General features: G+C 33.5%; 1 protein-coding gene across 1 annotated transcript; it reads left to right on the plus strand.

Annotated features, from left to right (window-relative positions):
* The first annotated feature begins 20,021 nt into the window (after nucleotides 1-20,021).
* Nucleotides 20,022-24,670, plus strand: LOC25496931 (indole-3-pyruvate monooxygenase YUCCA2). The gene is made up of 4 exons (XM_013597647.3): nucleotides 20,022-21,101; nucleotides 22,129-22,377; nucleotides 22,860-22,982; nucleotides 24,118-24,670. Exons 1-4 carry the CDS (start codon nucleotides 20,403-20,405, stop codon nucleotides 24,307-24,309), a joined length of 1,263 nt encoding a protein of 420 aa, XP_013453101.2. The 5' UTR covers nucleotides 20,022-20,402; the 3' UTR covers nucleotides 24,310-24,670.
* The last annotated feature ends 1,602 nt before the right edge of the window (nucleotides 24,671-26,272 follow it).

Raw genomic sequence — 26,272 nt, forward strand, 5'->3', positions numbered from 1 at the left:
ATTATCAGAAGGATATTTAATACAAAGATATGATCACCTTTAATAAAATCGTGCACTCAAATACGAAGCACTTTGAATAACGAGTGGAGCCTTAAAGTTCTACGGATCATCATATTAGATAAAGAGCAACCACTCAAACGATTTGTACACAAAATCATCACCTAAAACTTTAAGACACTAGTATATAGGTCCTATATATCACTTATATGATGCTTAATTAAACAAGTTTATTGTTTTTCTTGTTTGGTATACAATAACAATAGAATTTTTAATTGCATTATACTATTCTAGCATGCCTGCTGTATGGATCAACTCTTCTTGATACTTGAACAGAGCCATATTTATTGTTTTTATTCTTTTAAAAAATTTGTGGTGTGAAGATGCTTAAAAGGAATGTGCGCATGGAATAATATTGAAACTGCAAAATTTGCTACTTTTGAAGATGGCATCATGCTTTAGCAAAAAGGGAAAAGAGATTCTTATTGGTTCTGTTGTACAGAAGAGATGGAGGAAAGGACTACATGCTTAATTGATCTATGAATAAATATCAAAAGAGAGAACCTGGCTGGCTCTACCTAAACTCTTTTTGTCAGACTCAAACGTACATGATAGCCACCAACAATGGCCTAAAATCTTCCTCATTACAAATTGTTGCATGTGTGTTTATTACTTCTATGACAATTAATGGTGATGATAAGTTGACCATGTAACATATATATACCTTAAAGCTGGAATGCAGAGAAAAACATCTTTGAGGGGCCAGGGTTAGATACAATAGTATAAATGTGGGGTGTGTTTTTGTTTCACAATTGGAATCAATTAATAGAAAAATTTGTACATGGCCATACATCTCATTTGTGAGCTAAGGGGTGATGAAAGAATTCTAATCAAGAGTTTCAAAATTCAAATTCTAAAAACTAACATAATAACTGATATACTAACATTTGCCTATATTTTATAAAACAAAATGTAATTGAACCATTCAAGTATTCAACATTGATTAAGGGTGTGATCTAATCGATGTTAGCCACCACATCTTTGTGTTTCAATGCCAATTTCGTTAATAAAATTTGAAGAAGTTTCTCCACCCATAACTCATGCAACTCTATAGGAGTTTTAAGTCTTTTTCAATAAACAAAATCCCTAAAAAAAAAAAAAAATCTTTTTCAATAAATCATGTAATTCGGAAAAGCAAGACACCGCATGGAGGATCAAGGAAATTTTATTGGAACAAAATGTGTTTCACAATGAACCTTAATGAGTTTTGATGTTAACAAGATATTAAAAATTGTCAATTGGTTATTGCTAATAATTGTTTAAGTATATCGGACCAAAAGCTAGTCAAGTAATTTCAATAGGTCTTTGAAGAACAATGGAAAGCAAAGGAATTCGAAGCATCTGAAGAAAACTGCGTCTGAAGCTTAAAGTGCTTCTGAAGCTGAAGTGCATTTGAAGTGATGACATCATCAGAAGCAGAAGCTCGTCAGAAGCAAAAGGTCATCAGAAGCAAGGTTTTCATCAGAAGCGATATCATCACCAGAAGCTACATTTAATCCGTAAATTCAAACTGAAGATCCAAAGTAGTTGTTTCTCATTTCAACCTTATCTAAGAAGAACGAAGAATTGAAAGGGAGGTATCAACGGTCATTTGGATAGCACTGAGTATTTGTCCTTCGTTAACAGAGTTGACAAAGTACAAGTGTACAACCACTACCTCCACTACTCTGTTTTGTCCACGCTACAAGACAAGACAACAGCTATGCCTGCAGAATTTGTGCCTTCAAGATGGGAATGAATTTGAAGCTAATTCCTCAAAGGACTACACCCAAATCAGGCAAAGGATTACTGGTGAATGATCAAAGGATTTCAAACGACTCTTTAGACGTGCTAATCATCTCAACGTCTCTTTCACACCTCTATATAAAGGAGTGAAGACTTGAAGATTGTAGACAGAGATACACAAGTTAAAAAGCGCCAAAACTCTGTCAATTTGATTCTACAAAGCACACTGAATTTCTGCACTGATTTGATACATCTTAGAAATTCAAAAGTCTAGAGTCTTTAACGTATTGTATTGTGAACACCACTGATTGTATATCAAGTGTTCAAGTCAAACTTATTTCATTGTATTTTTGTTTGATCAGAAGCCTCTTGCCTGCGTGCTTGAGCATTAGAAGACTCTTGCTTAGTGCTTGAGCATTGGAAGACTCTTGCGTGTGTGCTTGAGCATTTTTTAGAAGTCTCATACTTAGAGAGTATTGAGCATTTGTAATCTTTGTGATTATAGTGAAATCTCCTTGGAAGTGCAAGGGGGACTGGACTACTTCCGATTTGTGGAAGGAACCAGGATAACTGCTTGTGTCTTGCTTTTCTTTTCTCTGCTTTGATCTTTTCCGCTGCATATCTGATTCTGATCATTTCATCAGAAGCATTCACAAACTGCTTCTGAAGTTTTATCAGAAGAAGAATTTTTAGAGAGAAAAAAAAAACACAATTCAACCCCCCTTTCTTGTGTTTTTCTCACCTTCAATTGGTATCAGAGCTTGCTCTGTTATCATAAGCACTTAACCGTGTGACAGTTCAAGATCCAAAAGAAAAACATGTTTTGAGGAGAGGAATCAACTACTTCTACAAAATACACAAGTGTCAAATATGACTATGATACTGCTGACAAGAAAACAGACTCTGGAAAAGCTCCAAAGTTTAATGGAGATCCAAAAGAGTTTTCATGGTGGAGAACAAATATGTACAACTTTATCATGGGTTTCGATGAAGAGCTATGGGACATACTGGAAGATGGAGTTGATGACTTGGATTTAGATGAAGAAGGAGCTGCTGTAGACAGAAGAATACATACTCCTGCTCAGAAGAAGCTTTACAAGAAGCATCACAAGATCAGAGGAATCATTGTGGCTTCTATACCTCGCACCGAATATATGAAGATGAGTGACAAATCCACTACGAAGGCTATGTTTGCGTCACTATGCGCCAACTTTGAAGGCAGCAAGAAGGTGAAAGAGGCTAAAGCTTTGATGCTAGTTCATCAGTATGAACTTTTCAGAATGAAGGATGATGAGAGTATAGAAGAAATGTACTCAAGATTTCAAACTTTAGTTTCTGGATTGCAAATACTGAAGAAAAGCTATGTTGCTTCTGATCATGTTAGTAAGATTCTGAGAAGCTTGCCTTCTAGATGGAGACCCAAAGTAACTGCTATTGAGGAAGCTAAGGATCTAAACACTTTAAGTGTTGAAGATCTTGTCAGTTCACTCAAAGTGCACGAAATGAGTTTAAATGAGCATGAGTCCTCTAAGAAGAGTAAATCTATTGCTCTACCATCTAAAGGAAAATCTTCAAAATCTTCCAAAGCCTACAAAGCCAGTGAATCTGAAGAAGAATCACCTGATGGAGATTCTGATGAAGATCAATCTGTGAAGATGGCTATGCTGTCTAACAAACTTGAGTATCTAGCAAGGAAGCAGAAGAAATTTTTGAGCAAGAGAGGTGGCTACAAGAACTCCAAGAAAGAAGATCAGAAGGGGTGCTTCAACTGTAAGAAGCCTGGTCATTTCATTGCTGATTGCCCTGATCTTCAGAAGGAGAAGTCTAAAAGCAAACCCAAGAAATCAAGCTTCAGCTCCAGTAAATTCAGAAAGCAAATAAAAAAGAGCTTGATGGCGACCTGGGAAGATTTGGACAGTGAATCTGGTTCTGATAAAGAAGAAGCAGATGATGATACAAAAGCAGTCATGGGGTTAGTGGCAACAGTATCATCAGAAGCAGTATCAGAAGCTGAATCAGATTCAGAAGATGAAAATGAGGTATATTCTAAAATTCCCAGACAAGAACTTGTTGATTCTCTAAAAGAACTTTTATCACTATTTGAACACAGAACCAATGAGTTGACAGATTTAAAAGAAAAATATGTTGATTTAATGAAACAACAAAAAACAACTCTATTGGAACTGAAAGCTTCTGAAGAAGAACTCAAAGGGTTTAACTTCATATCAACAACATATGAAGATAGACTCAAGATTCTTTGTCAGAAGCTACAAGAAAAATGTGATAAAGGTTCAGGCAATAAACATGAGATTGCCTTGGATGATTTTATTATGGCTGGCATAGACAGAAGCAAAGTTGCTTCTATGATCTACAACACATACAAAAACAATGGCAAAGGGATTGGATATTCTGAGGAGAAATCCAAAGAATACAGTCTCAAGAGCTACTGTGATTGTATCAAGGATGGATTGAAATCCACCTTTGTGCCTGAAGGTACTGATGCTGTAACTGCTGTTCAGTCAGAACCTGAAGCTTCTGGTTCTAAGGCTAAGATCACATCAAAACCAGAAAACCTCAAGTCTAAGGTTATGACAAAATCTGATCCTAAGACTCAAAAGATTAAAATTCTGAAAAGATCAGAACCTGTTCCTCAGAGTCTGATTAAACCAGAATCTAAAATCCCAAAGCCAAAGGATCAGAAGAACAAAGCAGTTACTGCTTCTGAGAAAACAATACCTAAAGGTGTTAAACCTAAAGTATTGAGTGATCAGAAGCTACTCAGCACTCACCCCAAGGTACAAGGGAGGAAAAGTAAAACCTCCAGAACTAACCCAAAAGGACCCATGAAGATATGGGTACCTAAATCTGAATTGGTTAAAACTGCAGGTGTGCCTAAGGGCAAGAGAGAAACAAAGGTCATGGTACCTAGACAGCGGGTGTTCAAGGCACATGACTGAAGAGAAAGCTTTGTTCCTTACCCTTACCATGAAAGATGGAGGAGAAGTGAAGTTTGGTGGCAACCAAACTGGAAAAATCATTGGTACAGGTACTATTGGTAATTCCTCCATTTCAATTAATAATGTGTGGCTTGTAGATGGTCTGAAGCATAACCTATTGAGCATTAGTCAATTTTGTGACAATGGGTATGATGTAATGTTCAGTAAGACCAACTGCACACTAGTCAACAAGGATGACAAATCCATTACATTCAAGGGAAAGAGAGTTGAGAATGTCTATAAAATTAATTTCTCTGATCTGGCTGATCAGAAGGTAGTTTGCCTTCTGTCAATGAAGGATAAAAATGGGTATGACATAGAAGGTTGGGGCATGCTAATTGGAGATTAATCTCTAAAATTAGCAAGTTACAACTTGTCAAAGGATTGCCTAACATTGATTATCATTCAGATGCACTTTGTGGTGCATGTCAGAAAGGAAAAATTGTGAAAAGTACTTTCAAATCCAAAGACATTGTATCAACCTCAAGACCCTTAGAATTACTCCATATTGATCTTTTTGGACCAGTTAACACTGCATCTTTATATGGAAGTAAATATGGATTAGTCATTGTTGATGATTACAGCAGATGGACTTGGGTAAAATTCATTAAAATTAAAGACTATGCATGTGAAGTGTTTAGCAGCTTCTGCACTCAAATACAATCTGAAAAAGAATTGAAAATTTTGAAAGTCAGAAGTGATCACGGTGGAGAATTTGAAAATGAGCCATTTGAATCTTTTTGTGAAAAACATGGGATTCTCCATGAATTTTCTTCTCCTAGAACTCCACAACAAAATTGGGTTGTAGAGAGAAAGAACAGAACCTTACAAGAAATGGCCAGAACCATGATCCATGAAAACAATTTAGCTAAACATTTCTTGGCAGAAGCAGTTAATACTTCATGTTATATTCAAAATAGGATCTATATCAGACCTATGTTGGAGAAAACTGCATATGAACTCTTTAAAGAAAGAAGACCCAATATCTCTTACTTTCATGAGTTTGGATGTACTTGTTACATTCTAAACACTAAAGACTATCTGAAGAAATTTGATGCTAAGGCTCAAAGAGGAATCTTTTTAGGTTACTCTGAAAGGTCAAAGGCGTACAGAGTGTATAATTCAGAAACACATTGTGTTGAAGAATCTATGCACGTTAAATTTGATGATAGAGAGCCTGGAAGTAAAACTCCAGAGCAAAGTGAAAGTAATGCAGGTACAACTGATTCTGAAGATGCATCAGAACCTGATCAACCTTCTGATTCTGAAAAGCATCCAGAAGCTAAATCTAGTTCAGAAGCTGAACATACTCCAGAAGCTGAGTCTATTTCAGAAGCTGAACCTAGTCCAGTAATACAGAATGATAATGCTTCTGAGGACATTCAAGATAACACTCAGCAGGTTATTCAACCAAAATTCAAGCACAAATCTTCACATCCTGAGGAGCTAATCATTGGAAGCAAAGCTAGTCCTAGAAGAACAAGATCACATTTCAGACAAGAAGAATCTTTGATAGGTTTGCTTTCAATAATTGAGCCTAAAACTGTTGAAGAAGCTCTCTTAGATGATGGATGGATATTAGCTATGCAAAAAGAGTTAAATCAGTTGCAGAGGAATGATGTGTGGGATCTGGTACCCAAACCTTGTCAGAAGAACATTATTGGAACAAAATGGGTATTCAGAAACAAGCTGAATGAACAAGGAGAAGTAACCAGAAACAAAGCTAGACTTGTTGCACAATTAATCATGGCATAATATTATATCAAATGGATGTCAAAAGTGCTTTTCTTAATGGTGTCATTGAAGAAGAAGTGTATGTCAAACAACCTCCTGGGTTTGAGGATCTTAAACATCCTGACCATGTTTATAAACTTAAGAAATCACTATATGGCTTGAAACAAGCTCCCAGAGCTTGGTATGATAGGCTAAGTAATTTCTTAATTAAAAATGATTTTGAAAGAGGACAAGTTGACACAACACTCTTCAGAAAGACTCTTAAGAAAGACATTTTGATTGTGCAAATATATGTTGATGATATAATATTTGGTTCTACTATTGCATCTCTTTGCAAGGAATTTTCTAAGTTAATGCAAGATGAATTTGAAATGAGCATGATGGGAGAATTGAAATTCTTTCTTGGAATTCAAATCAACCAAAGTAAAGAAGGAGTATATGTTCATCAAACAAAATATACAAAGGAGCTTCTGAAGAAGTTCAAGCCAGAAGATTGTAAAGTGATGAACACTCCAATGCATCCAACCTGCACCTTAAGCAAAGAAGATACTGGAACAGTAGTAGACCAGAAGCTATACAGAGGTATGATTGGTACTCTGTTATACCTCACTGCATCTAGACCTGATATTTTATTCAGTGTATGCTTGTGTGCAAGATTTCAATCAGATTCTAGAGAATCTCATTTAACTGCAGTTAAGAGAATCTTCAGGTATCTGAAAGGAACAACTAATTTTGGACTCCTGTATAGGAAATCCCTAGATTATAAGTTGATTGGATTCTGTGATGCTGATTATGCTGGTGACAGGATTGAAAGAAAATCAACCAGTGGAAATTGTCAATTCCTGGGAGAGAATCTGATATCCTGGGCAAGCAAAAGACAAGCAACTATTGCTATGTCTACAGCAGAAGCAGAATACATTTCAGCTGCAAGTTGTTGCACACAACTACTTTGGATGAAACATCAGTTGGAAGATTATCAGATTAATGCTAACAGTATTCCCATCTTTTGTGATAATACTGCTGCTATTTGTTTGTCTAAGAATCCAATTCTACATTCTAGAGCCAAGCATATTGAGATCAAACACCATTTTATCAGAGACTATGTTCAAAAAGGAATTTTAGATATACAATTCATTGATACTAAACATCAATGGGCTGATATATTTACAAAACCTTTATCTGTTGAAAGATTTGATTTTATTAAGAAAAATTTGAACATGCACTTTGTGTCTGATTGAAAATTTGCTTGCCTCTGAATAAGAAGTTTGGTTCTGAAGTCCATTCAGAAGCATCTGGTCCATCAGAAGCTCTTAACTGAGGTTCTGAGGAAAATGTGCTTCTGAAGATGACGTCAGCACTAAAACTTCAGAAGCGGTATTCTTTGCTTCTGAATAGCATGGCTAGTGGGATCGTTTGCAGTTACTTTTTGTAACAGCTGTCCCATTACCCAAAGGTTAGTTTTCTGAAAAGTTTATGACGTGGTCTATTTGTATTGGAGTATAACAAAAAGGGCAATGATGTTTTATTTGCTTTTAAACGTACTAACACGCGCCCCCAATTTGTCATTAATGCTATGTTTGTTTGTCTCATTTGAATTGCAAACGTTTTTGATAAAAACACTTAAACAAACACACACCACTCACTTCACAACTCACACTTTCATTTCATTTCAAACCTTCTCTGCTAAGAAACTCCAAAAACCCTAGAAACCCTTTTCATCTTCAATCAATCTTATGGCTTCTTCAAGTTCTGCACCTGGTTCATCATCAAACATGCAACAAGAAGAGGCTCCTGCCTACATGATTAAAGGAAGAACCATGTCCTTGGAGGAATGGGATTTGAAGATTCAATCAGAAAATCCAGTGGATTTTGATTCTTTGGCCGCTCACAACTGCGATATTGGAAGTTTCTACGAAGCGCAAGGCTTGGGGAGCTACTTCAATTTTCTGAACGGTCCAACGTATCAAACTTTGGTACGATATTTCTGGGTTAGAGCCAGTATCTATGATAGAGATGCTGCTAAGATTGAAGAAGATGAAAAAGTTCTTCTCAATCCAGAACTCAAGGGAAAATCCAGAAAGAAAATGGGCTTAGAACCATTTTCTCAAACTCAGATACGGTCAAGCATCATGGGGATTCCTGTATGGATTAATGAGGATGTGATTGCTTTCGTCATCAGAAGACCAGCAGAAGGAGATTATAAGGCTGGAATCACTAAGCCCAAGGATAGCCCCTGGAATGATGTTGTGAATAAAACTCTCTACAACAAGGTCAAGGACTTTGCCTATGCAGATATGAATGCCAAGACCAAAGTGATGCTGAAAATTCAAAATGACAACCTACTACCAAAAGGTGGTGGTAGTGATCAACCATCTCTGGAACACAAAATCCTCTTACACTTTTTTATAACTGGTGTAAAGGCAAATGTGCCCAGATACATTTTCAGACATATGGTACAACAGCTCAGAGAGAGCCAGCTGAAGAATAGGTGCTGGGTACCCTATGGGAGGCTACTCTCTGAGATTTTTCATCAAGGAGGTATCATCAAGATGCTGAAGGAGGCAGAAATCTTCTCAGATAAACAGTTGGGAACTGTTAGAGGAAAGATTATTAATGCTGAAACTCTGAGGTCCATGCATCTGATTGATGTAAAAGATCTTAAGAAACTACCCACAGATTTGAAGGCATCTGATGCCAAATCAGCATTGATTCCCAATTTTCCCCCCATCTGTAAGCAAGATCCTCTGGATGTTCAGATGAACTATATCAGAGAGCATTTTGAAAGGACAAAGGAGAAGATCAGCCTGAAAGATGTGCCTGAACAGATGTTTGGAGGTGCTCTTCCTATTGCCAAGAGCAGGAAATCAAAGAGCAAGCCCTTTTCAAAAGAAGAGTACTTGGAAGAAGAAGAGGCTAAAAGGAAACCTTCCAAGAGGACCAGAAAAGAAACCAAGGTTGAGGTTGCAGCACAAAAGCCCAAGAAACCCAAAACAAAAGTTTCTGCTTCTGAAGAAGCTGCTGCTTCTGAAGAAGATGTTCAGAAGCAGAGAAACAATAAATCTGATGCTAGGAAAGTTGCTCTTCGAACCATCAGAAGCAAGAGAACAAGGAATCTGAAGACTTCTGAAGGACGCACGGAGGAATATGTTGATCAGCTAGGAGCTTGGGAAGAAGAGCCAAGTCCTCAGAAGGCTAAGAAGGCTAAGGATGATAAGCCAAGTGTAATGTCAATGTTTGTACCTACAGAAGAACAATGGCAATATGCTAGAGATTATACTACTACTGAGTTGGCTAAGAGGAAGCAGTTGAGACAGCAGAAGAAAAGGGAGGAACAACTCAAGGCTGCAAGGTATGAGCTTGCTCCTGAGAAGGCTGCTGAGTTTGCTGCTTTAGCTGCTGAAGTTGAACAAGAAACTGTCCAGGAAGGAGTAAAATTGTTATCTCAAGCTTTGAAAGGAAAGCATGCTTCAGGAGCTACTTCATCAGAACCAGCATCTAAAGCTCCAGAAGCAGTTCATCCAGAAGCTCACTCTTCAGGTACTTCCTTAAAAGCTAAAGTCAATACTCAGATTCCTGACCTTCCATCTTCACCCTCATCATCATCCACTGAATCAGATGACAAACCTCTAAGTCAGCACATTGAAAAACTCCTAAACCTCAAACCTACCAAACTAACAACCTATGGAACAATTGATTATGAGCAGACCCAAATTGAATTCTCTAAACAGAGGATAAAAATCTGTGAAAAATTCAACTTGCCTGCTGATCACTTCTTTCAACCATCTATTCCAGAAGCTGTTAGTATACAACTCCCTGAAACCAACCCAAAAAATAACCAATCCCCACAAAAAGCCTCTGAAGTAGTTTCAGAAGCAACTACTTCAGAAATCCCCCAACAACAAGAATCATCAACCCTTCACAACCTAGAAAAGCATTTAGGTGGTGAAATGCAACCTACACCCACAAAGGCCTCTAAGACAGTCCCTGAAAAGACTGTTTTGGAAAACCAACAAACAACCGCACAAACTGAAACAATCATCCCTGAACAAACTGTTCCTGAGCAGGTTGTTTCTGACCAAGAACAAGGTGTTTCTGAACAATCTGTTCATGAACACAATGTTTCTAACCAACAACAAACTACCACAGAACAACCCCAGCCTAACACAGAACAACAACAACAACCAGAATCACCAACAATTGACTTAACCACTCTTGAACATCAAACAGCTTCTGACCAACCTTCTACATCTCAATCAACCATTCCTGAATCTTCACCCAGCCCAGACACCATCCTGGAATCTGAATATATTGATGAACAGCTTATCAGGTTAAGTGATGAGATTCAGACACTGATTCTTCTCAGAACAGTTCCTGTACCTCTCATTCACTATCTTGATCAATGGATGGATCTGAAGAAAGGCTTCAATGAACTGCTGGATCAACTGAGCACAAAATGTGTCTCATCTCACTCTGCTATGCTGAAGAAAATATTGGATGATATGCATGAAGCAGCTAGAGTGAAAGAGCTTGATTATGTGCCTCTGTTAGCCAACACTCCTTTCTATCCAGAAGCTGATTACATCTCAAGGGCTGATAGAATTCAAGAAGGGCTGAGAAGAAGACTGAGAGCCAAGGATGAAGAACTTCAGAAGCAGTCTGAGCAGATTAAATACTTATTGGAACAAGTGTCTAAGCTATCCAAACCTTAGTTTCACACCAATTTTGAATGTTTAGATTTTGTTTTAAGTATTGAATTGCTTTGACTATGTATTTTAACTGGTTTATCATTGCTTCTGAATCAATTCAATATTTCTCATGCTATTTACAAGTTGTTGCTCTGAAAATAATTGCTATATTTGTTGTGTCATTGGCTCAGATACACTGTATTTTAAAGTTTATCCTTCTGTTGCTCTGATACTCAGAATATCAGAAGCATAAAAAAGGAGTTTTCTCCTCCTACCTGTCTCAAGTATTTTTATATTTTCTTTGTGTATGTATTTAGTTACCATGATTCTTTTCAAGGTTTTTAAAAACTACAATGGAGGTTGTTATCGCGATTTTCGGGTGTCAAGTCATAAATTAGGCTTGAACCTTTCAATCTTTGATATTCTCTATTTTTTCTTGGGAAGGGCAAAATTGAGAAAAAACCCTTAGATTCGACGTTCGGGGGTCGTTTTCGCTACGGGAAGGTGTTAGGCACCCGGAGCGATTATGGTATTCCATAAGAACCGTTCTTTTAAGTCTATTTCTACGCTTTATTTTTATTTCCTACTTATTTAAAAAAGTTTTATTTGAGTGAAGAATGAGGGGAGAAGATGATTGAGGTCTTTTATTTTACTTGGAAAATGATTTTTGAAAAGGAGGAGAGAAGCCGTAAGGCATAGAAGAAAAATGTCGAATTTGATCTTTATTTTTATTTCACAAAAAGGCATTGGAGTTTTGACTCCAAAGTTTGTTTGAAAAATTTAGCCTATTTCGAAGGAGAAATTTCACTAGGCGTCGGATTCCTAAACATACACCTAAATCGATAATCATGCAACGTGTGTGCGAGTGTCGGTGCTGGTGTCGGTGTACATCCCTTATAATGTCCATAGTCCTTTACATTGTCCTAGATACATGCTATGGTCTTTGTAAGAAATTTAAAAGGAATAAAGCCTACCTAAATATTACATTTCCCAAATGAAAATAAAAGAATACAGAAAGACTAAACTATGTAAAATTGAAATAGGAATGCAATGCTTAATGAGATGTATGAAATATGGAGATAAACTTGTTAGTGAAAGAAAGCATAAAAAGTAACAAGAGACAAAAGTATATAAAATAACACAAAGATAGTAATAAAATGATAACAAACCCTAAGAATTTTGGTATGAAACTTAAAGCATTTGTGGCCTCTAATTCTCATGCCATGGTAAATTTTGAAATGGTTTTCTTTATCTCAAGCTATAACATGGAATTATTGGAAGCATTCATGCGTGATTTCATACCAACCCTTTTTTTTTAAAATAGGCTTAGCATTTCACTTCCAAAATACACATATATTGCTCACAAAAACAAGGTTTCATGAATCAATCCAAAACAGCAAGATCAACATGTGATTATAGGCATAACTATCTCGTATCAATACATCAAAAGGTTTTTATCACATATCCACAAATCAAGGACAAAGATATGACGAAAAATTCATAAGAAATAATCCAAAAAAGAATTAAAATGCTATGAACCAGTCGTACAAGATTTTATCAACCTCAATATGCAGAAATGTCATAAAAACATCAAGAAAACATCAAAAAGCAAGCATGAATTCTTTAGAAATTTTATCAAAATTTTTGATCAAAGTACTGGTTCAAATAGCAAGAAAAACGGTGCAAATAGCAAAAAAAAGAGCAAAAAAAACGCAGAAAAAAACAAAGAACAAAGCCCAAGCCCAAAACCAAAGGATCCGGATTCACAAGGAGCGTTGGATTGATCCAGGGAGGGAAACCCTAGATCCAACGCTCAGGATTGAAGGGATTGGACCGGTCTTGAACCGGTCCGGTTCAGTTGCCTATAAAAACGAACTAGCGCCGGTTTTTTTCATTTTACAAATCCTTTCTCTCTCTTCCCTCGTCTTCTCTCTCTAAGCTCTCATCCTCCTCCGCCGGTTTCTGGAAGGAGACGGCCGGAGAAGATGAAGATTCATCGGAATCTTCATTGACTCCGCCGTGAATTCCAGATTCCGGCGAGTCTCAACCTCACCAGAAACCTATGAATCTTACATCAATCAACTCGTCTCTTCGTTCTAATCATGAATCTGATAATAGAAATTGCATGCAGGCTTTGAATCAACACAGATCTGAGTTTTGTTGTTCACGGTTTTTTTGAAAATTTTAGGTTTTCAATTTTTTGAAAGGAACCTCTAAGAAAACTCACAGATCTACATTGATTTGTTCTCGTTGATACTTTGAGATGGAAAAAGAGAAGGTTTACGCGTTACCTGAGTTGTTATTCGGAGATTTCAACGGAGATCTTCGGAAAACTTCGTCTTGTTGCTTTAGCGCTCTGAAACCGAAAATAAATCGGTGTTTTCCACTGGTTTGCTTTCTTTATCTTCTTCACCGGTTTGAATCTCTAATCCTTTCCCTCTTCTCTTCACTGGTTCCTTCGTGATCAGTGCTGGAGTTTGTCACTTCTAGTGACGAATTCGCACTTTGAATTGCGAAGGAATCTGCTTCAATGATGAAGATTCACTATGAATCTCTGAGAATCGCAGAAAACTTTGTTGAATTCGTGTTGATTTGGTGATTCTGGAGAATTAGGGTTTCGGATTGTTCTTCGTGTTCTTGTGAATTTCTGATTTTTTATCTTAACAGAAAGGAGAGAGAAAATCTGATTGTGTTTGTTGAGTTGGCGTGTGATTAATGGATCTGTGTGGCACTGTACACCTTTTATAGCTGACATGTGTGATCTTGGACCAATTAGGGGGTGACATCTGGATTTGTATGAAGATGGCACGGCCTTGGACTTGAAATGAATTTAGGACCTTTCTGCAAAAACAAAAACTTAAGGACTAAACTGCAATTAACCAAAAAGGACTGAAATGTAAAAAATAATAAAAAAAAAAAAAAATTCTGGACTGAAAAGCAATTTTGGACTTCTTGGAGGACCAAAATGCAAAATAAAAAATAAAATTGGAATAAAATTGGTAACCTGACAAAACGTAAAGTGAAACCTAAAATAAAATCAACAAAAGGACTAAAACGAACCAAATACTGACATGAGGTATTTCAAAATACCTCCCTGTCAAAATTTTGACAGGAAAAGACCAAAATGCCCCTAAGGACTAAACTGACTCGAATTGACTCAGATGCAATTTTTGAAATGACTTTTTAAACAAAGACTCAACAGTGATTTGTACAGACACGTTGAAAAGACTCAGAGGCAAACACAGGGACTAAAATGGGTTCCACTGCAGGAAATGACCAAAATACCCTTTTGTATGATTTTTTGAAATAAAATGCAAGAAAAGTAATGCGACGTTTCAGAGAGTGCTTAAATGACTTGTAATGCAAGGAAAACACTTTGGATAGCTTTATGCAAGAAAATCATGATTGAACATACTTTGAGACAGAGACATTAAAATATGCAGATGAAAAAAAGAGTAAAGGATCAGAGTAAAATAACAGAGAATTGACAAACATCAGTGTTAAAAAAGAAATTTGAACGAGTATTTTTAGGTCCAAAATCAGGGTATAACAAAGGTTACTTTCCAAGGTTTTGAAAACAATTTTTGAAAAAGATGCACAAACAGGGTCCCATCGGGCATGCCAATTTGTTTACCGGTGTTTTTGATAAACTAATACCGACTGGTTTTGATTATAACAAACCAGAGATCCTAGGACATGTTGTGCATTTTGTTGTTGTGCGTTCATTGAGTTCGTAGGTTGTTTAACGAACGGGACGATACCGTGTGTCGTCTTTCGACAGGTTTTAAAACATTTAAGTTAAAATTACAGAAACTTAAAGAAAAGGAAAAGTGCAAATGCAAGTGCCGTAAAATTAAAGGTGGTCTGACAAATCCTTTATATACATTGTACTTCGAGTGTTCTTAGAATTATGTATAGGCGATTTGCGACCTGTTTTCCCAATGCAAAACTATTATTTATACATAGGAAATAAGTGGATAGAAAATTAATGCCACAATCAGCACTCTTTCCATGTAGACAACTGCTTGTCTCACACGTTCTCCATTGAGGAAACCGCTTCTCTTTTGAAATTCAAATCTTCCCGCTTCAAAGGCAATTGCTTGACTCCAACGACTTCGCTTCTCGCTCCGTTTCTTGTCGAACCTCAGTGCTTCGAGACTCTTTACGCTAAGCCCCAACATCTTGTCGAACTCCATTGATTGTAGAAAAAGATTTCAATTCCTGTAAAAGTAAAAGTCAACTAATATTAACCACATTAAATGAGACTGATGAAAATCATAAAAATCTAGAATCCTCTATTTAACCTCCTTAAATCATTAAATATACATTTTAGGGTGTTACATCTATAGCATAGTAAAAATAAAAGCCCAAAGAATAGAGGGAATATTTCGTTGACACCCTGATGTCATGATGAAGTTGGAGTTTGGAATATGAAGTTTGATTCACACTTAATATTCCATTTAGAACACTTTATGAAATGAGAAATGATATTTGTACAATTATTTTGTTACAACTTTTTGACAACTTTTTCTTTCATACTTATATGATGTTATTATCCTCTCTCTTCCTTTTTCTTTCTCCATTATTTTTGACTAATCAAAAGAGAGAAAAACAAAATTGTCACCAAAATTGTCATTAAATAAATGTAGAAATATCATTGCTCTTATAAAATTTAAAATTTTTTCAGCAGGAAAGGTATATACCCTTTTGCAATCGAGAGAGAAGAGTGTATATATAGAAAATTTGAACATCGATCTTCTCTTTTCACAATAAGGTTACTAACCTTTATGGTAATTTGGCACACAAAAATTACCATACTCATGTTTCATATGTTAAAAATCTATATCTAGTTTCACTTTTTATTTAATCTAAAGGAATCTACATCGCATAGAGATCATTCTGACCAATTTTTGGCATTTATGGGTGTCTAATATGACCTCCCAAAAAAAGTCTAAAAAGTGAACCCTTATCAATTTTAGTAAAAAATAATTTATAATAATAATAATAATAATAAATATTTAAATAAATGCAACCTTTTATTAAGATATATAATAAAAAATTATGAAGGTCCACCTTTAAACTTTTTTAGAGATCCTATTAAATATATTTTTAGTTTGAGGATTGATGATTTGTAATTCGATCCTTAAACTATAAAAATATTTAATTTGATCCCAACATTTTTAAATAATTTATATTTAATTAGACCGCATACATTAAATTTTAAAGTACTTAAAATTTAAGTAACTAATAATTATAATTTATCAAAAAGTTTAATATTCGATATAAATTTTTAGTTCACTTAGAAACCTGGTTACAAATTCTCAATGATTTCTGACAATTGATATTAAATCTATATTGTTTTTTAAAAAAAAGTTAAACAAATAAAATACTTAGACTGATCAAGATTAGTAACAAGACTTAACTAAGTTTTTAGTTTAAAAAATATTTATAACCTTTTAAGTCTAAAAAAAATCTGTTCAATTTTAATCCTTAATTTATGGGTCATGCTAACTTATGTTCTTTGGACACATGTTAAGCATTGATGTAATTCTATTAATGGTAAGAATTTATTGAAAGAAATCAATATTAAATATTTTGAGCAATAAATTAAAATAATTTCCAATACATAATTTCTATTAGTGGAATTCTTAACATGTGCCCTAAGGCCACAAGATAGGGCGACTCTTTCTCAAAGTTTATGTGATTGTTATTTTGCTAGAATCCAAGAACCTCAAGTAGTTTGACATTTTTTATTATATAAATTAAGGGTTTTGCTAACCATGGGCAATGGTTAAGGAAACCAAAAGTAGCATGTTTGCATTGGTTTCAACAACATTTTGACTTTTAAAAAGATACTCCCTCCTTCTCAAAATATAAGCAAATTTTACTTTTTAGGTTCATTCAATTAATGATGTATGTGGTTCATATTATGGACCACATACATCATTAATTGAATGAACCTAAAAAGTAAAATTTGCTTATATTTTGAAACGGAGGGAGTAAATTTATCTCTTTTCACCATTTTCCAATGTTATATTTCTATTTTTATCCCTTATCCAATACCCCAAGGGCAATGGTTAGCATTCTCCATAAATTAAAGTTCATGTGAGTTGGGTTTATAGGCCTCATATAGCAAGTGTCTCGGGGATGTGTCTCAGGGAGCACTGATATAATATACTTTAATATTACCGCGACCAACAAAGTTGTCATAGTAGTAGCGGGATTTCAACTTAGATTCTTATGAGATTTGAATTAAATCATTACCAATTAGACCAACTTTTATCGTTTACTAGGTTGTATGACTTATCAGAGAATAAGGAGGTTCCGATGGCAGATATGTATGTCTTAGCAATGGCGGATCTTGAGTTAATTTGTTAGGGTGTCAAACTTCTATGGAATATATATTAAACGGTTTCAAGAAGTAAAAATAATTAATAATTGGCTTAGTCGTATAAATTGTTTCAAAGAAGCAAGAGGATGTGGGTTTGAATCCTCTTTAAAACGTTTTTTTAATACAATATCTAAAAGTAGAAGATAAATATGTAAAAAGATGTTGTGGAAGTGTTGAACCCGCGACCTTTAGCAATTTACGGTACCCTCTATCCATTGTGGCCCCTGCCTGTCCCTAAAGAGATCTGCCATTGTGTCTTGGGGTGGTGAGAGGTGGAAAATGTGGCATCAATTTTTGCTTGTGAAGAGGAGATGTGGGGGAATTGTGCTCTATTGGCTAATGTTGTTTTGAAGGTTGGTAACGATGACACATGGCGATGGAAATTATCGAAGGACAAAGTCTATATTGTTCGAGGGGTTATCGACTTTTGACGACAATTGAATTTGGTCATCTCAATGAGTTACATGATATAATATGGAATAAAACAATTCCTCTAAAATTTTCGATTTTTGAAAGAACCTTTCGGTTAATATAATCTCATTTTAACTTGTTAAAAAATTACAAATTACACCAACTTATGTTTTTGCGAAATCTCATTTTCTAATTTAATTTGGTGTTACTGAATGAACATCATTAATGAATAATATTAGTGTGAGAGGCCTTTAAATCAAGCGCTCTACAACTAACTGTTTATGGACCCAACAACAAAAACATCCCAAAAATCATACTTTGGAATTGACTTACCTTCTCTACTTGCCATGCCCACTCTTTATTTATGAATTAAGTTGATAGCACTATTCTACAACCATTAATAGGACATCTCAGTGGATAATTTTGTCTTTATTTGCTTGATTATACATTTATATTTTATTAATCTTTGTTTTTGGGATGGATGAAAGGTTGTTGTTGGTTAATGTTCGTTATTATCAACTAGAGATGTCCTACATAACCAAACCCTTCGACATACTCATGAGCACTAACAATATATAAATATAACGTATATTGAGAAAACCATTTTTATTTAAGAGTGAGATATCATCAAATCAGATATGAAGTGTTAGTATTAAAAATTATTTGATGGAAATATAAATGGCAAGGAGCTGGGTTACCACCTTTAAATAAAGATTTTATGTTGGAATTTTGTGGTTTAAAAAATAGATGTTAAAGAGTTTTCTTCCTTTATATGAATCGACTTCTGAACAAATGAAATTTAGGATGCAAAATAATTGAAGATTTTAAAACAAACAAAAAAAATCATGTGTCAAATAACAATTTAAAAAAAATATGTGACTAATTAATTACAATTAAAAAACTTGAATTATTGATTTTATTAAGAGACAAAAACAAAAACAAAAAATAAACTAACAAACCTCCCTTAAGTTATGCTCAAGAACAACATAGTCAATTTCTTTCTATAGACTTTTAACAATATTTAAATTTATTTATCATTGAAAACTTTTTCAAGAATATTTATCAGTGACAGATCCATGACCCTAAGTCAAGAGTGAAAAAAAAAAAAAAACCAACATGATTTTTTAGGATATAACTTTAATTTTTTTAAATATATTTATCATTAATAACTTTATTTTTTAAAAATATTTATCAAAGGAAGTAAATTGGATTTTCCCCCAGTTATTTTCAAAATATGGGATCCATATTAATTTTATCCAATGTAAGAGTTTGTGTTGATAGGAATTTCCACCGATATGGTATGGGGATGTGTTCGGGGTTACTCTACTCGGATCCATTCTGTAAAATGAACCTAGATAATGATGTTTGTTCAACGCTAACTATCTAACATAGTTATAAAATATGATATGAATATGACAAGACTTATGATAGTATACAACTAGTGATCCTAGATCTCTCCCGATCGCTAAGTTATTTAGAAGAAAATAATAAATCCTAAAATAGGTTTAGGTACAAACATACGATCATATTTTCCCCAAGATTGCTTAGAACCTAAGATAGATGGAAGTCATTGAAACATCCTATCTCATCCCAATCTCTTTATTTTATTTCAGATAAGTAGATTGATCGTACAAGCACAAGAGAGTGTTGTTAATACATCTCATATATATATAGGGTGCCCCAAATATGGTCCCTCTATGTATATATATGGTACAATACTCCTCTTATTTTATTTTTTTTGGTCTAGTAGCCTAGTGGCTAGAGCTCATACAATTAAATGTGTAGAAGTGGGGTGTCCGGAGTTCGAACCCCAACCCCTGCATAAATTATACAATGACCCTACCAACTGAACTAAACTCACGGAGACTACTCCTCATATATTTAATCTTGATCAAAACTACTTACTCCTCTTATATAAAATTTTATAATTGGTTCTCTCTCACTTATTAGAATCTCTCTCTATCGTGCTCTCTATATATAAAAGCCACCACCCTGATACAAATTACTTGTGAATAACATATCTTTATTCCTCAACTTTCTCACCATCTTTAAGTTTTGCAGCTCACATACTCTCTTACTTCTTACTTCTTACTTCTCCCTTCCTCTTTCATTTTGCATATCCAAACTTCCAACTCTCAATCTCAATTTATTGAAGCAAATTAACCCTTTAGAAAACTCACATATCCAAATTTTCCATACATATAGACATATTCTATATTCTTAAGATCAAAACCATCCATTATCTCCTCATCACAATTCTTCCTTTAAGAGCTAGCTCTTAAATTTATTGAATTCCTTTCATGTCTTCACTTGGCAATAATTCACCTTCTACAAATTCTTGAAACATTTCAACCTATATCCTTTTACTCAATCTTAGTTTATTTTTTATTTTTTTTGTTATTCATGTTCATGGACTACTTAAAGGAACAAGAATGCAAAATGGCACATGATCATCAAAAGAAGGATAGCATGGGAAAATCAAGATTGGTTCATGGACCAATTATAGTTGGAGCTGGTCCCTCAGGATTAGCAGCAGCAGCATGTCTTAAACAAAAAGGAATTCCAAGTCAAATCCTTGAAAGAGCTAATTGTTTAGCTTCAATGTGGCAACTCAAAACTTATGATAGATTAAGGCTTCATCTTCCAAAGCAATTTTGTCAACTTCCTCTTATGCCATTTCCAAAAGGGTTACCATCATATCCAACAAAGCAACAATTTTTATCTTACTTAAAGGCTTATGCTGATCACTTTGATATAAATCCTATTTTTGGCAAACAAGTGGTGAATGCTGAATTTGATGTTGTTTGTGGATTTTGGAAGATTAAAACTCAAGAAATTATGAAAAATGGTGATGAAATTATTATTGAATATTTATGTAAATGGTTGATTGTTGCTAGTGGTGAAAATGCTGAGGAAGTTGTGCCTCAAATTGAAGGGATGGAACAATTTCAAGGACCAATTTTGCATACTAGTTTGTATAAGAGTGGTAGCATGTTTTGTGGCAAGAATGTTTTGGTGGTGGGGTGTGGAAATTCAGGTATGGAGGTTTGTTTAGACCTTTGCAACCATAATGCTCATCCATCCTTAGTGGTTAGAGATACGGTGAGTTTACTTAACTTTTATGATCTTCATTCTTCCAAACATCTTCAATCTTATACTTGAACTACATAAAAATAAGTTGAAATAGCCACACAAATTTAGAGGCTGAAAATTTGAAATTTGTCTTTAGTTCGTGACTAAGTATTAGAGACATGAAATTTAACGAATAATTATTCGTTAAATTTGATGTCTCAAATTTATAATGTTATTTGAAATTTTTTTGATAGTAGAGATAATATATATATATATATATATATATATATATATATATATGCATAAAATAATATTGATTTTTTTCTTTCCGATTTTCAAGTTTTCTTTTACTATATTATAAGTTTGAATCATTCATGGTCTTCATTGATTACTACTTTCTATTAGAAAAACTAACTTATTATAATTTCTATTTAATATTTAGTTTGAACTCTTATTTGATACTTAGTTTGAACTCTTATAAACCAGTCTAATTTAAAAATGGACAATGTTAACAAATAAATGATACAACTTTTGTAAGTAAAATCAAATTTTAAAGTTTTTAAACAAAATTTCTTTTTTAAACTTCTTAACAAATCAACGGTTCGTATAACTAATTTCTTTTGTTGACTTTTAAGATAAGTATTAAGTTTGGACTAAATACATTTATTTTTTGTTTATATTAAAATGATAAGGAGTATACAAGATCAATTTATTTTTCAAAATTGGAGTATATTTTATTTTTTTTGAAACTAGAGAAGAAGAAAAAATCTCAAAAGAGTTTGTGCCATTGTTTGTTCTCTCACTTTCATTGGAATCTGTTTGCATGCGCAAACAATGTCAGCATCTAAAAATCTTAAAAATCTCAAAATAAATAAATAAATATCAAATCTCTTCTCTGCAAAGAACCTTTGTGTCAGTGTAACTAAAAGCATGAAAAAATAATTTCCATTAGTGTAATTACCCTAGTGTGTCTACAATTTCCTAAAAAGGTTGTTAAAGCAAAAAAAAATAATTCTTGAATCCACTTTTTTTTTATTTTTTTATTTTATTTTTGCAGGTGCATATCTTGCCACAACAAATATTTGGGAAATCAACTTTTGGTTTATCTATGTGGTTGCTTAAATGGTTCTCTGTTCAATTTGTGGATAAATTTTTACTTCTAATGTCAGATCTTATTCTTGGAGATACATCTCAATTTGGAATTGAAAGACCAAAAATTGGTCCTTTAGAGCTTAAGAACTTGTACGGCAAGACACCTGTTTTGGATGTTGGGACAGTAGCTCAAATCAAAACTGGAAAAATTAAGGTAACATTCTCTTTACATACCAATCAAATCCAAAAGGGTTTTTCATCTTATTATGTTTTCCTGTCTTTTTTTTTTTTTTGAAAGAATTATGTTTTCCTGTCTTAATCAACAAAAAAAAATCTATAAAATTAATGTGTTTTGATCTGCGGTGACAAAAGTTTATTTTAAATGAATTGATTATATTAAAAGTGAGTTCAATATAAAATGATTTATGTTTATATAACTTTCATATAAAAGTGAGTTGAATAGTAAAACTAAGGTTAAAAATCAATTTAGAGACAAATTTTTCAAATTCTAGCTTCACATAAGAATTAATTATGGAGATAAGATCAATTCAACTCGACAATATTCAAACCTGTCATAATCAATTTGGTCTCTTTTAAAAATATACTAAGATAAATAAAATCTATTTTTTTTTTCTTGGCGTTGTTTCATTGTTTCCATCATTATATTTTGTCTAATATCATCTAATATATGTGTAGGTTTGCAAGGGAATTAAACGACTAGCACATAATGCAGTGGAATTTGTTGATGGGAAAGTGGAGAACTTTGATGCAATCATTCTAGCTACTGGTTACAGAAGCAATGTACCCTCTTGGTTAAAGGTGCTTCATTTAACTCATACATATAGTTGATAAATATGGTAAATAGCATAGGAAATAATTGAATTAAGGACCAAAATTAGAGATAGAAAAATATAAATTATGTCATTAATCTTAGTAACAATAAAATTTGAGACATTCATTAAAAAAAAAAACTAGAGACATATTATTTCTTTTTTGATAGAAGAGACATTTTTTTTCTTGTTTAATATTTTCTTACTAAAAAACTTGAACTAAAATCAGACACAAAATATGAAATCCATCTTTAATTTTGTTGTTAAGTGTGGGAGACCAATTTCATTTTTTTTCAATCCCTTTATTTTACAACAATGTTTTTTTTTTTTCTATCTCTATTTGGTTTACTATTCAACTCTTTTTTTGTAGTTGCTCTTATTCTTATTAGAAAAAAAAAAATCCAAGTCTCGCATAAAATAAGGATAAGGTCTTAAACATGTTTATAGATATGACACTAGTCACCTTAAAAATCAATTTTATAAAGATGAGTTAAACTCAATATAAAACTAATTTAATATTACACTCTATCAATTTGGGCAACTTATAATTTATATCCACGCACCTAGTGTGATGTTGTATTATCAAAAACTCAAGTCTCACATAAAATAAAGATAAGGTCTTAAATAGGTTTATAGATAGTGACACTAGTCACCTTAAAAATTATTTTTATAATGATGAGTTAAACTCAATATAAAACTAATTTAATATTACACTCTATCAATTTGGGCAACTTATAATTTATATCCACGCACCTAGTGTGATGTTGTATTATCAAAAACTCAAATCTCACATAAAATAAAGATAAGGTCTTAAATAGGTTTATAGATAGTGACACTAGTCACCTTAAAAATTATTTTTATAATGATGAGTTAAACTCAATATAAAACTAATTTAATATTACACTCTATCAATTTGGGCAACTTATAATTTATATCCATGCACCTAGTTTGATGTTGTATTGAAAAAAATTCAATTCTCACACATGTCTAGGATAAAAACCTAATTATTCTTAAGTTTCAATATTATGATTTTTTAATTTTTTAATTTTTGAAAAGTGTCTCAATATTTTGTTAGCATGTTTAGAGTTTATATATTGATTGGAATTGAAATTTATTGTGATTAGGGAAGTGACATGTTTAGTGAGAAAGATGGTTTTCCAAGGAAACCATTCCCAAATGGATGGAAAGGTGAAAAGGGACTATATGCTGTTGGTTTCACTAAACGTGGTTTGCTTGGTTCATCTATTGATGCAAAGAGGATTGCAGAAGATATTGAAACTAGCTGGAAATCTATTAAGGCCAAGCCACTTGCATGAAATGATATCAAACAAATGTTTTTTTAGAATTAGAAAAAGGGAAAAAGAAAAAAGAAAAAAGAAAAAAAAGGGGTTCTTCTTGGTAATGAAGGTTCCTCTCCCATTTGAGGGAAAAAAAGAACAAAAGAGAAAAGTGCATATATATTTGTTATATATATGATCAATATAGAATGTGTGACTCCCATGATATGATATCCATTAACAAATACTAGGAATTGGTGGTTGGTGAAGGAATTGATGTTTATTTTTGTTTGTTTGGGTTGAGAATTATTATAGTTGATTGTCATAATTAATTTGTATAGCTTGTATATTGTCATATATCTACCTAGCTAGCTAGTTGATTTTATTTTGGAAAAAGGGTTGCTACAATTTTATTCTTTATTTTCAATACTAATTAGTTGATAATATCTTAGATATTGTGTAAAAATTATGTTTTAATTTGTAATTGATAGTATTTATCCAAAAATTTAAGTTTGTTTTATATAAATTATCTTCTTAAGTGATACATTGTTTCTTGTGCTTTTTGGTGTAGAAATCTAGTAATATAACTTGAGGGGACCATAAAAATCATAATCTGATGGGAAATGTCATATAAAAAAAATGCCCATTAGTCTTAAGAAAGGTCCCAATTCCCATATGAAGATTAAAGTGGCCCTATGAGTATCTTTATACAATTTATAATTCTGGTTACATTACTTTTTTTTGAATATATTACATGGAAAATGAATTACTTGAATAGTTATCGTCATTGCCCCAATACCAGCCCTTTTCCCATAGTTATCAATAAGACGGACCACAGTATATATGTTTTGGATGGGATAGATCCATCTCATAATAAATGAATGAGAAGTTAAGTTTTCTATAAAAAAAAAAAAAAAAAAAGTTAAGTCTTGAAGACTTCAGAGTTTAAAGAAAAATATAAATTCAAAAGAACTAGTTCATTTTGTAGAGGTTGAAGTTTCAACCCCTAACACTTCATTTATTCACTTGGACAAAGTGAATTTTTTGCCACTAAACCACTTGAAAAAAAATATATAGTCCCTATAAAGTTAAAACCTTTTTAAGTTTAATCCCTATTAAAAAAGAGATATTTTCATCCTCTAAATATGCATTTATGAACCATATTAGTCCCCCAAACAAAGATCAATGTTGCAAGAAATAAATTTGTGGAGGACTAGAATACGTTTTTCTAGTAGAGATTAATATTATAAGATCCTAATTTTATAGAGACGAAAATCATATTTAACTCTTTAATTTAACAAGGATTTAATGTTGTTTAAAGTTGAATTTGAGAAAACTTATGACTTAGTAGATTGGAATTATTTGGATGTCATTTCCAACTTTGTGACGAAAGTGGATGAAGAAATTAGTAGGTTCGACAACGACTTGACTTTTGTTTTGGTTGATGGGAGTCCGATTGACGAATTCTAGCTGCCAAGGGTTTAAGACAAGGTGATCTGCTTTCTTCTTTTCCATCGTATAGAGATTTCCCACTGTCTGTGTCGATACCAGAAACTACGACTGAAACCTACACCGCTAACTTCTAATTGCCGCATAAGGGTTGCATTGATGACAGTTGTGGTGGAGGCAAATCTCTTTACTCGTTATAGTGTGGGTAGGTATAATCCTATTGTGATTTCTCGTTTGCAATTCGCGGACGATACGTTACTGTTGGGGGTTAAGAGTTGGACGAATGTTAGAGCCTTGAGGGATGTTCTGGTTCTTTTGGAAGCTATGTCTAAGCTGAAGGTTAATTATCACAAGAGTATGTTGGTTGATATTAATATTTAGAAGTCTTGGTTGCGTGAGGCGAAATCGGTTTTTTCTTCTAAAATTGGGAGTATACATTTTATGTACATGGGTCTTTCTATTAGTGGTGATGCTAGACACTTGTTTTTTTGGGAACCAGATTTGAACCGCATAAAGGCTAGATTGTCCGATTGGAATAGTAGAAACTTGGCAT

The sequence above is a fragment of the Medicago truncatula genome, chromosome 6, assembly GCF_003473485.1.
Source record: "Medicago truncatula cultivar Jemalong A17 chromosome 6, MtrunA17r5.0-ANR, whole genome shotgun sequence".
NCBI classification, from domain to species: domain Eukaryota; kingdom Viridiplantae; phylum Streptophyta; class Magnoliopsida; order Fabales; family Fabaceae; genus Medicago; species Medicago truncatula.

Bases quoted from the DNA above. Each gene is read 5' to 3' on its own strand.
- LOC25496931 (XM_013597647.3), top strand. From the start codon at position 20,403: ATGTTCATGGACTACTTAAAGGAACAAGAATGCAAAATGGCACATGAT. The intron at 21,102-22,128 runs GTGAGTTTACTT...TTATTTTTGCAG, and splicing joins CCTTAGTGGTTAGAGATACG to GTGCATATCTTGCCACAACA. The intron at 22,378-22,859 runs GTAACATTCTCT...ATATATGTGTAG, and splicing joins TCAAAACTGGAAAAATTAAG to GTTTGCAAGGGAATTAAACG.